The 16,502-nt window shown below is 44.3% G+C and overlaps 1 protein-coding gene across 1 annotated transcript in view; it reads right to left on the minus strand.

The window, feature by feature from the left end:
• Positions 1-16,502, minus strand: part of LOC140196159 (extracellular calcium-sensing receptor-like) — a 20,770-nt gene continuing 4,268 nt past the window's right edge. The window contains exons 2-6 of the mRNA XM_072254904.1: positions 8,089-8,380; positions 7,058-7,891; positions 6,192-6,419; positions 1,010-1,133; positions 1-914 (exon numbers count right to left, since the gene is read on the minus strand). Of these exons, the coding sequence (XP_072111005.1) occupies positions 1-914; positions 1,010-1,133; positions 6,192-6,419; positions 7,058-7,891; positions 8,089-8,346 (2,358 nt within the window). The 5' untranslated portion in view covers positions 8,347-8,380. The remainder of the gene's footprint in view (positions 915-1,009; positions 1,134-6,191; positions 6,420-7,057; positions 7,892-8,088; positions 8,381-16,502) is intronic.

A 16,502-nucleotide genomic window follows, 5' to 3' on the forward strand; every position in this document is an offset into this window, starting at 1 on the left:
TTAAAGATTCCTCTGATCCACTTTACGCATAATGTGCTTCTTTGTGTTTCTCTCCGGAGTGAATACAATAATAAAACACTTCGGCGCAAAAATGCAAAGCAGCAATCCAAAACTGGAGGCCAGGATGGCAAACACTTCAACCGCCACCGTGTATTTCCCAGGAGAGCTCACAGAAGCCGGAATAAAAGTGACCCAAACCGCACAAAAGATGAGCATGCTGAACGTTATACATTTTGCCTCGTTAAAGTTATCTGGCAGCTTTCGTGCAAGAAAGGCCAAGACAAAACAAATGCACGATAACACGGCGATATAACCCGAAGCCGAGTAGAAGGCTGCAAGTGATCCTGTATCACATTCTAAAATTATCGTCTCGCGGTAATATTTAGTGTTGATCACGGGGAAAGGAGGCTCAATGAGCAGCCAAAGCACACATATTAAACCCTGCACGGACGCCAGGAGGAAGACGCTTATCCTCTGCTGTCTTTGACCAAACCATTTCATCCTGTTACTGCTGGGATGCGTTGCCTTAAATGCCGTCAGCACCAGAATGGTTTTGACCAGAACACAAGAGATACACATGACAAACGAGATGCCAAATGCCGTGCGGCGTAACATACAGGACCAGTGTGACGGTTCGCCAATGAATGTGACCGAGCATAAAAAACAGCAGCTCAACGCAAATAGAAGGAGGAAGCTCAGCTCAGAATTGTTAGCTTTAACCAGAGGTGTCTCTCGATGTTTAAAGAACAGACCCGCTGTCAGTCCAGACATGCACACTCCAACCAGAGCGAGTAACACCAACACCATACCCAGGACTTCGGTAAAACTCAGATACTCTATTTTCTTCGGGATGCATTGATCTTTCCGATCGTTGGACCAGTACAGGGGAGGACACTTGATGCAGTCTGCGGAGTCTGAGAAAAACAAATGCGACCATTCCATTGTAGAGAGGAACGCTTCAGGAATCTCTTAGGGTAATTGTTAGAGTCCAACATGTATATCTGCTCACCTGTAGCGTTACTAATTTCTCCATCCGCACAGGACGTGCAGTCAAAACAGCAAACTGGTTCTCCTTTCCTGGCTATTTTTCTTGTACCAGGGGAACAACTTTCAGAACAGACTGCCCGGGGAATCTTGAAAAAAGAATCACAGACAATATTTGGTTATTTGCATGTGGACTGCCATCGAAATGTGTGGAACTAGTCTGTGTCCCTACTACTCTTACAGACACAAAGTATTTGATACTTAACCTGATTAACAGTTCCGACATACTCTGCATCTAATATTCCTCGAATGTCTTCGCTTTTCTATCTTTTCAACTTTCAGAGTTGCTATTGGATACGTATCGAAGGTCGTTCCAAAGACGATCAACTGATTGCATTGCACTCTTCCACGATCAATACAGTTGAAGAGCATAATTAGCTAATTTCTTCAACACCTTATATGTGCCGTTCTGTGGTTGATCATTCAGCCGTTGGAAACATTAGAGGACGCTCCCGCTTCCAAATTCTACCCAGCGGTGACAAATGAACTGTAGGACAATGCTGCTGTGGTGAAAATGTTGGGCTACCAGTGATGTGGATTAAACATTCCCATCATAATGCATGTTGAATTTAAATTTATGGTAACAAAATAAAACCGTCTTGCACAAGTGTGGCCAAAAATTAAAGCTGCCCATTCATTCTTTTCACTCATTTCGAAAGATTTATATGCATCTTGTGTGTAAGATGATGAGAGGCACATATCGTGTGGATAATCAGAGGCTTTCCCCCAGAGATGAAATGGCTATCACAAGAGGAGCTTGGAAGTAGGTACAGAGAAGATGTCAGGGATAAGTTTCTTTACGCAGAGAGTGATGAGTGCGTGGAATGAGCTGCCGGCGACGGTGGTGGAGGCGGATATTATGGTGGAGGCGGATATGATGGTGGAGGCGGATACTATAGGGTCTTTTAAGAGTCTCCTGGCCAGGTACATGGAGCTCAAAAAAATAGAGGGCTATGGGTAACCCTAGGTAATTTCTAAGGTAAGTACATGTTCAGCACAGCTTTGTGGGTCGAAGGGCCTGTATTGTGCTGTGTGCTTTCTATGTTTCTAAGTCCATAGCTACCGACGTGCCGTACCATGGAATAGTTAAACACACAATCCCGTTCTCGTGTATTTAGGGATGAGCTATAAATACTGGAACTTTCACACATACCCTGATCAAAATATGCCTTCTTTAACTTTCACTTTTACTAATTTGTTTTTCTTTTGATTTCAAGAGCAGCGAGGTAATGTTGCATTTCGATAAAATTCTGATGAGATCATGTTTGGAGCATTGCGCTCATGTCCGGTCTCCTCGTTATAGATTTCAAGCGGAAGTTTTAAAGCAGGTGTAAAACGAGCTTCACTTGACGCCGCCTAGGTTAGCAAACGTGCTTATGAAGAACGGTCGACCACGCTAGAGCTTTTCTGTTTGGAGCGAACGATGAGAAGCGACTTGATAGAGCTATATAAGATTATAAGATGCATAAATAGAGTGTACAGCCAGCACCTATTTTCAGGGCAGCAATACCCTTCACCAGAGATTAACCGTTTGAGATAAATGAAGGACAGTTGACTGGAGAAGTAGTCAGAGGTAGTATTTTCACACAGAGAGTGGGACGTGAATGGAAAGCACTGCAGTGATTGGTGATAATTACTGATAAATTAATGAAATTTAAAAAGACTCTTAGATAGGCAGATTGGTGAAATAAGAATGGAAGGTTTTGGGCTATGTTGAAGTCAAGACGTAGATTGATCACTGTCTACATTTAAATGTTCGCACGACGTCGTGGGAAGAAAGGCCCTTAATGTGTTCTAAATAGAAGAAATGCCATCTCCCCATTGCTAAGAATTCCATCACCTCAAATCACCATATTAAATCTCCTCAATATGTAATGAGAAGTGTTCACGGAATGTTGACTGGTGTTGTGGGTGGTGGGGTGCTGTCGCATCTGCTTTAATCCAATGCAGGAAAGCCGATGCTACAGGCAATCTGTTGCTGGAAATAACCTTTCATTTTCCTCATCAGATGCAAATCCATGGAAACTTCCCAACTTTTTCTATGTTAACTATTGTTTATGTGAACACTTTAACTGTCAGGGTTACTTCAGTATTAATAAGAGCTCTGGTCAAATATAAACCCATGCAAATTTGAACTTAGGACTGAAAACGTGAGAGGAACAATAGGCAATAGATAATAGGTGCAGGAGTTGGCCATTCGGCCCTTCGAGCCAGCACCGCCATACACTGTGATCATCGCTGATCATCCACAATCAGTACCCCATTCCTGCCTTCTCCCCATATCCCTTGATTCCGCTATCATTAAGAGCTCTATCTAACTCTTTCTTGAAAGCATCCAGAGAATTGGCCTCCACTGCCTTCTGAGGCAGAGTATTCCACAGATCCACAACTCTCTGGGTGAAAAAGCTTTTCCTCAGCTCCGTTCTAAATGGCCTACCCCTTATTCTCAAATTGTGGCCTCTGGATCTGGACTCCCCCAACATCGGGAACATGTTTCCTGCATCTAGCGTGTCCAATCCCTTAATAATCTTATATGTTTCAATCAGATCCCCACTTACCCTTCTAAATTCCAGGGTATACAAGTCCAGTCGCTCCAATCTTTCAACATATGACAGTCCCGCCATCCCGAGAATTAAACTCGTGAACCTACGCTGCGCTCCCTCAATAGCAAGAATGTCCTTCCTCAAATTTGGAGACCAAAACTGTACACAATACTCCAGGTGTGGTCTCACCAGGGCCCTGTACAACTGCAGAAGGACCTCCTTGTTCCTATACTCAACTCCCCTTGTTATGAAGGCCAACATGCCATTAGCTTTCTTCACTGCCTGCTGTATCTGCATGCTTACTTTCAGTGACTGATGAACAAGGACACCAAGATCTCGTTGTACTTCCGCTTAAACCTAACTTGACGCCATTCAAATAGTAATCTGCTTTTCTGTTCTTGCCACCAAAGTGGATAACCTCACATTTATCCATATTAAACTGCATCTGCCATGCATCTGCCCACTCACCCAACCTGTCCAAGTCATCCTGCATTATCTCAACATCCTCCGCACATTTCACAATGCCACCCAGCTTTGTGTCATCTGAAAATTTGCTAATGTTACTTTTAATCCCTTCATCTAAATCATTAATGCATATTGTAAATAGCTGCTGTCCCAGCACCTAGCCTTGCGGTACCGCACTAGTCACTGCCTGCCATTCTGAAAGGGACCCGTTAATCCCTACTCTTTGTTTCCTGTCTGCCAACTAATTTAAGATCCATGTCAGTACCCTACCCCCAATACCATGTGCTCTAATTTTTCCCACTAATCTCCTATATGGAAACTTATTAAAGGCTTTCTGAAAGTCCAGGTACACTACATCCACTGGCTCTCCCTTGTCCATTTTCATAGGTACATCCTCAAAAAATTCCAGAAGATTAGTCAAGCATGATTTCCCCTTCGTAAATCCATGCTGACTCGGACCGATCCTGTTACTGCTATCCAAATGTGCCGCTATTTCATCCTTTCTAATTGACTCCAGCATCTTCCCCACCACTGATGTCAGACTAACTGGTCTATAATTCCCTGTTTTCTCTCTCCCTCCTTTCTTAAAAAGTGGGATAACATTAGCTACCCTCCAGTTCTCAAGAAGTGATCCTGAATCTATAGAACATTGGAAAATAATTACCAGCGCGTCCACGATTTCTAGAGCAACCTCCTTAAGTACCCTGGGGTGCAGACTATCAGGCCCTAGGGATTTATCAGCCTTCAGTCCCATCAGTCTATCCAACACTATTTTCCGTCTAATGCGAATGTCCTTCAGTTCCTCTGTTACCCTAGGTCCTCCGACCACTATTACATCTGGGAGATTGTTTGTGTCTTCCCTAGTGAATACAGATCCAAAGTACCTGTTCAACTCTTCTGCCATTTCCTTTTTCCCCATAATAAATTCACCCGTTTCTGTCTTCAAGGGCCCAACTTTGGTCTTAACTAATTTTTTCCCCTTCACATACCTACAGAAGCTTTTACTATCCTCCTTTATATTCTTGGCTAGCTTGCCTTCATATCACATCTTTTCTCCCTGTATTGCCTTTTTAGTTATCCGCTGTTGCTCTTTAAAGGTTTCCCAATCCCCTGGCTTCCTGCTTATCTTTGCTCACCAGGTTTGGCAGATTTGGACAGTAGTTTGTGTGTGTGCCGGGGTCCCCAATTTGCGCTGTCAGGGATTGCCGCTATCTCCCTGAGTTTGAATACTTTATTCATTCGATGTCATCCTAGGGCGTGGAATTACCGCTACTGCCCACAACCGGAGGTACTCGGATCACCAACTTCAGGGGAACACGGAAGTGATGGTGAGAGTAACACCAGGACAAGAAAGTCTTAAATCCTTCAGCAATGCTTCGTTTTGACATTATGACGTCTGTCTTGTGACTTCATATTTTCTGCAAGCTTCTTATATAGCTTAAGTTGGCTTTAAAATATTATTCAATCCAGTTAATGTCATTATGTTTGCTCTACTCCAGAATTTATTCTCTAGTATTAATCCACAGAGTCAATGTGATGACTGGGTTTAAATGGACTCCCTGTCCCTTCACTATGTTTAATACCATAATTCCATGTAGAAGAAGAAGAAGAAGAAGAATATCTTTATTGTCATTGTTGTGGAGCAATGAAACACAGTTTAACAGCTCAACGTTTTGCAGCATGACAAAGAATATATACATAAAATAAACTCTAAAACCTCAGGAGTGCAGTCCAAAATTAATAATATATGGATGGGGGGGGGGGGGTCGGTAGGACTATTGCACACCTGCCGTTCCTGGAAGTGTGATGCATTTAGCTGCCGCCGTCTTAGGAGGGGGCAGGAGAAGGGAAGGGGGTGTTATACATTTCACTGCTTGTGGGTAGAAACTGTTAAGGAGTCTCTTTGTTTTTGTCCTTAATGCTCTGTATCTCTTCCCAGAAGGTAGAGGGGAAAACAGGTGATGTCCAGGATGAGTGGCATCCTTTGAAATACAAGTAGCCTTCTTTTGAAGTCTGCCAGTATAAATGTAAGCAAGTATGCTTTACTTGCGCTGTTCGTTACAATATCTTAGTATTATTTCATGGATAATTACGATTTAACTGTTAACAAAATTGGCCACTTTCAATGGACAACCGTACCTGACGCTTACCACCGCTCCAGACAATCTGATGCAGGTTCAGCACAAGTTCTTTACCCGGAGGACCTGATCCGTTGTAATATCCAACTGTCTGAGCTTCAAGGCTACCGTTTGCATTAATTTTCCAGTTCACAATATCATAAGCGGCTGTTGGATTGCCTTTCTCATCAATATGCACCTTCTCCCCAACTTTTGTTGTGAAGTAAATTGACTTCATGTAATGGAGGAGCTACAAGTAGAATTGAACAGATTGCGTTAAGGTGCCTGCACATCAGAAGAGAATTTGTCTTCATGATTTTACTGCTGTACTTCTCCAAGACATTTCACTCCATGTAACTATCGAAATCTCTCTCAAATGTGCAATTACAGCCGCCTGGAGCACGTCCACTGGCAGCACATTCCAGATATCGCTACTCTCTCTGTAAACTACTTACCGTTCCCGTCTCTTTTCAAATCTCTCCCCTGTCAGCGTGTGCCGTCTAATTCTGGGACCCTTAGACTAAAAGACCACCTTATAGAAACATAGAAACATAGAAAACCACATACACCACAAAACAGGCCCTTCGGACCACAACACCGCATCTACATCCCTCATCATTTCGTAGAAATCTATGAATTCACTCCTCACTCTCCAACACTTGAACGTATGCAGATCCAAACTTTCTCTATAAGTCAGACTCACTGTCTACTTGTACAGTCACTAGCAGCGAAATTTGCATTTGTACATCAAGGTCTTCCTCGCTATTCCACGACAGTCGTCAGTGCCCTGCATTTACTGTATAAGTAATACACTGATCTGAATGTCGAAACTGCAATAGCTATATTGAAAGAAGTCTACATTAAAATGGATGAAGTGCAAGTCCCTACCTGCCACGGTTTAAAATTTGAAAGTCGTGCACATGTTTTGTTCCGGAATGGCCCTTTGCCACTTTCACATGAAAGCATATCGTGAAGCGCATGAGCAAAAGCGTAGACTGCTTTATATACAATGTAAGAGTTCCCGTCCATGGTCAAGTCGGTGTAGGCGTTGTTGATTTGAAGCAGACTCTCATTTCCGCTGCACTGTGGGAGCCGGCCAAGTGAACCAACTTCGTTGGTCGCCTTTTCGAAACTATGAATACACCCGAATGTGGCTTCCCAAAACTCCATCACTAATGGATTACCGGGAAATCGGGAGGGATGGATTGTCAGCAGGAAGTCCTGCACCCCTGGAATTTCCTGTGCACGCACAGCAGTTCCGATTGCTCCGGTAAGGAAGTGCCTGTCACTATCTACAACGACGAAGTCTGCTGTAATCCACCCCTCACTGCCCACCCACTGCACCCCGCTGAGGTTTTGCCGTAGAACCTCCGCAAATAAAATCCGCACTTCGCCAGGTCCAGCAAAGGCCACCACGACCTTTGTGGTCGCTTCCTTCATCACTTGCACTATCCTGGTGATCTTCTGTGGAGAGTCTGTTCTGTGAAATGATTCGGAGAAGGCAATGCAAAGTCCGAAATCCTCAGCAGCTTCGACAAAGGCTCTCATCCCCGAGTTGCCATAGTCATTATTGCTGTTAACGGTTCCAATCCAAGTCCATCCAAACTTCTGAACGAGATGCGCCAGTGCCTTGGACTGATGCTCGTCACTTGGGATAGTTCGATGAAAATTTGGATATTCGTTCTTATCGCTGAGACATGCGCACGTGGAAAAGTAGCTGACCTGCATTCAATCAGACAGTTGGTGTGTTGGTTAATGTGCGGGAGTGACAGAGCGAAATATTATACATTCAAATGGAAGAAAAATATTCAAAAACTAGAAGATATCAGTGATAAACCTAATTCACTTATCGTATTGATTTAAAATTGTTAGTTCCGTTTACATCAGTGTGACCACAATAATTTTTTGCCAAATCTTACCAGTGGTATTCTAAAAGGTCCGGTTGTTCTTGCAATGGCGATGGACACCGAGGACTCAGCAGCACCAACGATCCCAGGGATATTGAGAGGCCCGTCACACACTTCATCCGCGTACGTTTCCTCCTGCCCATTCACCAGAGCCAGAGCAACCCTTGTCGCAATCTCGGGGGAGTTGCAGTCATCGTGAATCCTGTAACCCAGTGTAATGTTCGGGAGGAGTTTCTCGTCCCTGTTTATTTCCTCAATTGTAAAAATCATGGTCTGTAACAGGCGGAATCCTCTTAAGTCAAAACTGAAAATCAACCACAGATTGGAATTGGAATTGGAATTGGAATTGTTTCATTACAATTACATATGCCGTCATGGAGTCAGACAGGGAGGATTCTTTTGTTTTCCTAGAGATATACCTTTCAATAAACGCATATCACCATATCAATAAATAAAGACGATTAATTAAAATCAGATATGTGTGTCGTAGATCATTTCTGGTACGATTTCTATGCCATATTTTAATAATACCAAATGCACGACAACACTGGCAAGATTTGTAAGACATTACTTTCTACATAGCGAAACGCAATAGCATAAATGGCAGCAATGCTTCACTACCAGATGAACTCAACGCCTTCTATTCGCGCTTTCAAAGGGATTCTACAACTACAGCTGTGAAGATCCGTGCTGCATCTGATGACCCTGTGATCTCCGTCTCAGAGGCCGATGTTAGGCTGTGTTTAAAGACAGTGAACGCTCTCAAGGCGGAAGATCCCGATGGAATACCTGGTAAGGCTCTGAAAACCTGTGCCAACCAAACTGCGGGAGTATTCAAGGACATTTTCAACCTCTCACTGCTACGGACGGAAGTTTCCACTTGCTTCAAAAAGGCAACAATTATACCAGTGCCTAAGAAGAATAATGTGAGCTGCCTAAATGACGATCGCCCGGTAGCACTCACATCGACAGTGATGAAATATTTTCAGAGGTTGCTTATGACTAAACTGAACTCCTACCTCAGCAAGGACTTGGACGCGTTGCAATTTGCCTATCGTCACAATAGGTCAACGGCAGGTGCAATCTCAGTGGCTCTCCACAGGGTTTTAGACCACCTGGACAACACAAACACCTTTGTCATGATGCTGTTCGTCGACTGTAGCTCAGCGAATGATACTATCATTCCCACAATCCTAATTGAGAAGTTGCAGAACCTGGGCCTCTGTACCTCCCTCTGCAGTTACTGTAGATCCTCGACTTCCTAACTAGAAGTCCACAATCTGTGCGGATTGGTAATAACATTTCCTCCTCGCTGACGATCAACACCGGTGCACCTCAGGGGTGTGTGGTTAGCTCACTATTCAACTCTCTATATACCTATGACTGTGTGGCTACGCACAGCTCAAATACCATCTATAAATTCGCTGATGATAGAACCATTGTTGGCAGAATCTCAGGTGTTGACAGGAGGGCGTACAGCAGTGAGATAAGCCAACTAGTGGAGTGGTGCCGCAGCAACAACCTAGCACTCAACGTCAGTAGGACGAAAGAGCTGATTGTGCACTTCCGGAAGGGTAAGAAGAAGGAACACATACGAATCCTCATAGAGGGATCAGAAGTAGAGAGAATAAGCAGTTTCAAGTTCCTGGGTATCAAGATCTCTGAGGATCTAACCTGATCCTAACATATCGATGCAGTTATAGAGAAGGCAAGACAGCAGTTATATTTTATTAGGAGTTTGAAGAGATTTGGCATATCAACAAATACACTCAAAAACTTCTATAGATGTACTATGGAGAGCGTTCTGACAAGCTGCAGCACTATCTGGCATGAGGGGCTACCGCACAGGACAGAAAAATGTTGCGTAGGGTTGTAAATTTAGTCAGCTCCATCTCAGGAACTATTCTACAAAGTATGCAGGACATCTTCAGGAAGCAGTATCTCAGAAAGGCAGCATCCGTTATTAAGGACCTCCAGCACCCAGGGCATGCCATTTTCTCACTGTCACCATCAGGTAGGAGGTACAGAAGCCTGTAGGCACACACTCAGCAATTCAGAAACAGCTTTTTCCCCTCTGCCATTCGATTACAAAATGGATATTGAACACTTGGACACTACCTCACTTTTTTAATATATAGAATATCTATTTTTGCACGATTTTAATCTATTCAATATACCTACACTCTATAAACTGTACGGAATAAGATTTACTTATTATTATATTGTTTTTCTTCTATGTCATGTACTGCATTGATATGCTGCTGCTAAGTTAACAAATTTCATGTCACATGCCGGTGATAATAAACCTGATTCTGATTCTGAAACAGACCCTCATCAACAATTGAATTTAAGTGCAAACACGCCAGTCATAATGGATCGGGATGGCAAACATTTTCCTCGTTTAATTCGGATTGTTAGACCTAACACCAACCGGAGTCAATGCTCACTTTTTCAATGGGTATTTGTCCATTTCTCCAGCTCTCCCGCTCATACACGTTTCTGCTGACACCTCTAGAGCTGCCGACGAGATTTCTCCTATTTCGGTCTCTACAACAGATGTTATCATTAAGTCTAGATGATCCGAGTTCTCATCTCATTCTTTGTTTCATATGGATCTGAGACAGCGCAGTGCTACCGTCTCAGGCTCCTATGTTTGATACAACAGGAGTTAACATATTATCAGTGTGCCATGACGCCGTTGGTTTGAGGTCAAGCAACTGTCAGGATAGTGAGCTTTTCCGTTAAAGATAATGGTCAGGCAGATACTTTGTTTTGCTAAATTATTGTTGATTCACTGTTAGAACTAGATATAACGGTGCCTTTTATTTCCAAGTTGACAACTTTCAGGTTTCCGGATGTGAACACGTGATACACATTCGCCAAACCATCTGAATCCATAGTTACTGGCTACCTCATTAGGTGCACCTGCATACCTGTTCGTTCGTGCAAATATCTAATCAGTTAATGACTTGGCAACAATTCAATGCATAAACGCATGCAGGCATTGCCAAGCGGTTTCGTTTTTGTTCAAGCCAAACATCAGAATGGGGGGAAAATGTGACGCAAGTGACATTGCCAGTGGAACGACCATTGGTGTCAGATGGGGTGGTCTGAGTATACCAAAGTGTGCTGATCTCCTGTTTCACGCACAACAATCTATAGTTTACAGAACATGGTGCGATGAACCAAAAAAATCTAGTGTGCAGCAATTCTGTGGGCGAAAGCCCTTGTTGATGAGAGACGTTAGAGGGGAACGGCCAGACTGGTTCAAGCCGACAGGAAGCCGAGAGTAATTCGGATAACCAATCGTTACGACAGTACTGCGCGGAAGCGTGCCTATGAACGCACAACACGTCAAACCTGGAACTGGAAGGGCTACAGCATCAGAAGACCTCGAATACTTATTCAGTACCCACTTTGTTCGGTACAGATTGTACCTAATAATGTGGCCACAGAACGTGTTGGTGACAGCATTAACATTAATAGACAGAAGATTTCTTATCCACGCCTATATCCCGCAACGTAAGATGCTTAGTACAGATTTTCCCATGTGTATTTATCTCTTTAATCAGTCAACAAAGAAGAAAACTACTCTGTAAAATTTTATCGTAAGTTTCTTCTTGAAATAATAAAACAGGGATATTAACCAAAGCCACAAGCGGTCATATAATTAACTAACCTTTTACATTTCGTTTCTTCTGTTCGTTTGGTGAATAAATTTATCCGCTGGAAACTGTTTAAGTGCACAGTAAACATCCCCCCAAGTACAACGTCCCCATCCTCAGAAATGTTGGGCAGCTGGATTCTTTCCCGAAGCCTACAGTTTAGCGCATCTAAACCCAGTGGAAAAGCCGACCCAGCCAGGACTCCGAAGACAAACTGAAACATTGCAGTAAAGAAGATGGCCACCATTGACTCAATAGGACTTCTAATGCCGATTCCAAACACAAATCTGACTTTAAATACGGAGGAAGATATTCTCAATGGGAATCTGTATCGGCTAGTAATTAGCCAACGTCCCGAGTGAATACAACTATTTTGTGACACTGAGATACATCGCATGTGCGAGTTGCTAAGTCACCATTAAGGCAGGAAGGCAAATGCTGTGTTGTTAATTAAATAAAAAAAATAATAACATATAACAATGATTTTCCCTTACAAAGATGACGCTTTCTTAAAACCATTGATTAAAACAACTTAAAGATCCAGTGTAGCTTCAAAGTCAAAAGTCAAAAGTCAATGTCAAAATAAAATTTATTATCAAGCTACTTATACCACTTCGAGATTAAGATTTTGCACGCATTTACAGGAAAATAAATCGGTGCAGTAGCACTAATGAAAAACTGTGCATAAACAAATGCGAAGAAAAAGCATTTCAGGATGTATATTGTACGCATTTCTCTGATAGTAAATGTACCTTTGAAACCTTTGACACATTTGAATACCGACAAACTGTCAATCTGCAAAAAAAGACAAATTGTGCAAATACGAACATGAGTAAGACTGAGATTATGAGTTGTAGAGATTCGGACCACTCTGGAGCTGGATGTCATCCAGCTTTCAACTAATGAGTGGACCAGTGCTGTCGTTATCATCTCGTTATCATCCCTAAAAAGGCACCTTGAGCATATGTGCTGATTTCCAGAAGTTGAATGTCATTTCATTTGTTTATGCTTACCTTAGGAGAGGCATTGATGACCTACTGGAAAGGATTAGACGGGCAGACTACACTACTACACTGGACTTTTGCAAAGGCTACCAGCAGGTTCCCCTGGACGACTAATTAAACCCCCCTCAGTTCTTCTATACACCTCTGGGCCCGTTCAGTTCACCATGATGTTCTTTGGTCTTGATGGTGCATCAGCCACCTTCCAGCAGCTCGCGCACTGGGTGCTCCAAGGCTGTGAGGACGGCAGGGTGGCCTACCTAGATGGGGTGGTGTTCCACAGTCAGATATAGTCAGAGTACCTGGACCTTCCACGTAGGGTCCTGGGGAATATTCATGCTGCCGGTCTCACCCTCAAACTGCAGAGTTGTGAGAGAGCAAAAAAGGGAAACTAGATACGTTAGCTACCAGCCAGGACATTGAGAGTTTCGAGTACACATGGGCAAAGTGGAAGCAAATCATAACAGTCAAGGACGTCACACCAAGAAGCAAGTGAAGTCCTTCTTGGCTCTGGTACGGTAGAATCGTCGGCGCACTGCCGAATTCGCCACTCTGATCGCAGCTCTGACTAATATTGGGAAGCTTGTAAGCAACCCCGTGCCGTAAACAAGTTTCAACATCTTCAGCTGTGTTCATCAGCTGCCCTTCTGAGCCATGGTGTTAACAAACGGTTCCTTGTCTAGATGGGTGCCTCAGGTGTAGGCTCAGGATCAGTACCAGTTCAAGGAGAATCTGCAGAAGAGCGACCTGTCCTTTACCTGAGCCGAAATCTCCTCCCAAGGGAGACCAGCTACTCTACCATTACAGATATGTGTCTGGCCACTGTCAGCCGTTGACAGCCTCCTTTGGCAGGGAGTTTCTCCTTTACACAGATCACAGAGGTCTGACATGGAGACAGACAACGAAGGACCGTAATCCCAGAGTGACGCGGTGGTACCTAGAGTTCAAGTCTTCAGATTCTGTGCCCACTATAAAGCAGGGAAAGAAAATATTATAGTTCCAACCTTATATTTCCCACACCGACATTTTCCGTTTCTACCTCCTACCCAAGATCCACAAACCTGCCTGTCCAGGTAGACCCATTGTCTCAGCTTGCTCCTGCCCCACCGAACTCACTTCTGCATACCTCGACACTGTTTTATCCCGCCTTTTTCAAACCCTTCCCGCCTATGTTCGTGACACCTCTCACGCTCTGAATTTTTTCATTGATTTTAAGTTCCCTGGCCCCCACCGCCTTATTTTCAGCACTTCCTCCAAACTAAAGGTGTAGCCATGGGCACCCGTATGCCTGCCTTTTTGTTGGCTTTGTGGAACAATCCATGTTCCAAACTTATACTGGAATCTGTCTTCCTCTTTTCCTTCGCTACGTCGACGGTGTTGAAACTGCACGCATGCTGAGCTCGTTGACCTCATTAACTTTGCCTCCAACTTTCACCCATGCCCTTAAGTTTACCTGGTCCATTTCCAACAACTCCCTCTCCTTTCTTGATCTTTCTGTCTCTATCTCTGGAGACAGCTTATGTACTGATGTCTACTATAAGCCTGGACTCTCACAGTTACCTGGACTATTCCTCTTCCCACACTGTCTCTTGCAAAAATACCATCCTCTTCTCGCAATTCCTCCGTCTCCGCCACATCTGCTCTCAGGATGAGGCTTTTCATTCCAGGACGATAGAGATGTCCAGGGAGGTGAAAGGCAGGAAAGGTGAAGAAGGAATTGGGGAAAACACAATCGGTAGTAGCCTGTCATGATGAGGCTAAACTCAGGTTGGAGGAGCAACGCCTCATATACCGTCCAGGTATTCTCCAGCCCCTTGGTATGAACATAGAATTCTCCAACTTCCAGTAATTCCCTCCCCCTCCCTTCCTCTATCCCTATTTCACTCTGCCCCCTCCCCCAGCTGCCTATCACCTCCCTCATGGTTCTGCCTCCTTCTACTACCCATTGTGTTTTCCCCTATTCCTTCTTCACCTTCCCTGCCTATCACCTCCCTGCTTCCCCTCCCCCACCCCTTTATCTTTCCTCTTACTGGTTTTTCACCTGGAACTGACCAGCCTTCTCCTTCCCACCCTCCCCCCACCTTCTTTATAGAGCCTTTGCCCCTTCCCCCTACAGTTCCGACGAAGGGTTCCGGCCCGAAACGTCGACCGATCTTTTCCACGGATACTGCCCGACCTGCTGAGTTTCTCCAGCGTGTTGTGAGTGTTTCCTGCATTAGTTCAACTCGTGCGTTCGTCATAGGAATCGAGGTTTTTCAAGTTGTAGAAAGGTTCTCAAGACTCCACGACCCGAATCAACACGGTGACGTCGTGTGGAGCCTTACTTGCTTCAGGGACTGTATGAGGTGATGCCAACTCGTGTTAGAACGGCCACTCATTTTGGAACGGCTATGGACGAGAAGCCAGGCCATGATTGATCCAACCCCGGCTCCCGAACAGACAGACGCGTCTGCCCCTCCTGGGCCACACTTCTTCATGAATCAAGCCCTTGCTACAGTCAGCCCACAAGACAGACCCATATCAGAATCATAAGATCACAAGACCAGTAGACAAAGGAGTAGAATTAAGTAATTTGGCCCATCGAGCCTACTGCACCATCTAATCATGGCTGATATTTTTTATCCTCCTTAGCCCCAATCTCCGGCCTTCTCCCTGTCCAATCAAGAACCTATCAAACTCTACCTTAAATACTCCCAACGACCTGGCCCGCGTAGCTCCTAAATTCCACAATTTTTTTTCCGCATCTCCACTAAAGAAATTTCTCCACATCTCTAATTTAAATGGTTGCTCCTTGTCCTAGACTCCCCCGCCATGAGAAAAAATCTTTTCGATATCTACTCTGTCCAGGCCTTTCAACATTCGAAAGGTTTCAATGAAATCCACGCCCCCCCCCCCACCACCACCACCACCACCACCACCTCATCCTTCTAAATTCCAGCGAATACAGACCCAGGGCTATCAAATGTTCTTCAGCTAATAACTCTTTCATTCCCGGAACCATCTCTGTGAACCTCCTCTGAACTTTCTCCAATACCAGCACTTCTTTTCTTAGATGAGAAGCCCACAACTGTTCACAATACAAAAAATAAGGCGTCACCAGTGTCTTATAAAACTTCTGCATCACATTCCCGCTCTTCTAGACCTCTTGAAATGCGAGGGTGTTCTGCACAAGGACTCCTAACAGGCTTTGCGCCTCAGTTTTTTGGACTTCCTCCCCGTTTAGAAAATATCCTACATATGTATTTCTTCTACCAAACTGTATGGCCGTGCTTTTTTCAACAGTGTATTTCATTTGCCACTTTCCTGCCCATCCTCCTAATTTGTCTAAGTCTTGCTTCAGAGTTCTTGTTCCCTGGCCACACATTTTAATTCCACGTCCCAGCACCTTATATTCCGTCTGGGTAGCCTCGAACCTGATGGCATGAACATTGACTTCTCTAACTTCTGCTAATGCCCCACCGCCCCCTCGTACCCCAACCGTTATTTATTTATATACACACATTCTTTTTCTCTCTCTCTCTTTTCTCCCTCTGTCCCTCTCACTATACCCCTTGCCCATCCTCTGGGCTCCCCCCCCCTTTTCTTTCTCCCTAGGCCTCCTGTCCCATGATCCTCTCGTATCCCTTTTGCCAATCACCTGTCCAGCTCTTGGCTCCGTCCCTCCCCCTCCTGTCTTCTCCTATCATTTTGGATCTCCTCCTCCCCCTCCCACTTTCAAATCTCTTACTAGCTCTTCCTTCAGTTAGTCCTGACGAAGGGT

The sequence above is a fragment of the Mobula birostris genome, chromosome 4, assembly GCF_030028105.1.
Source record: "Mobula birostris isolate sMobBir1 chromosome 4, sMobBir1.hap1, whole genome shotgun sequence".
Taxonomy (NCBI): Eukaryota; Metazoa; Chordata; class Chondrichthyes; order Myliobatiformes; family Myliobatidae; genus Mobula; species Mobula birostris.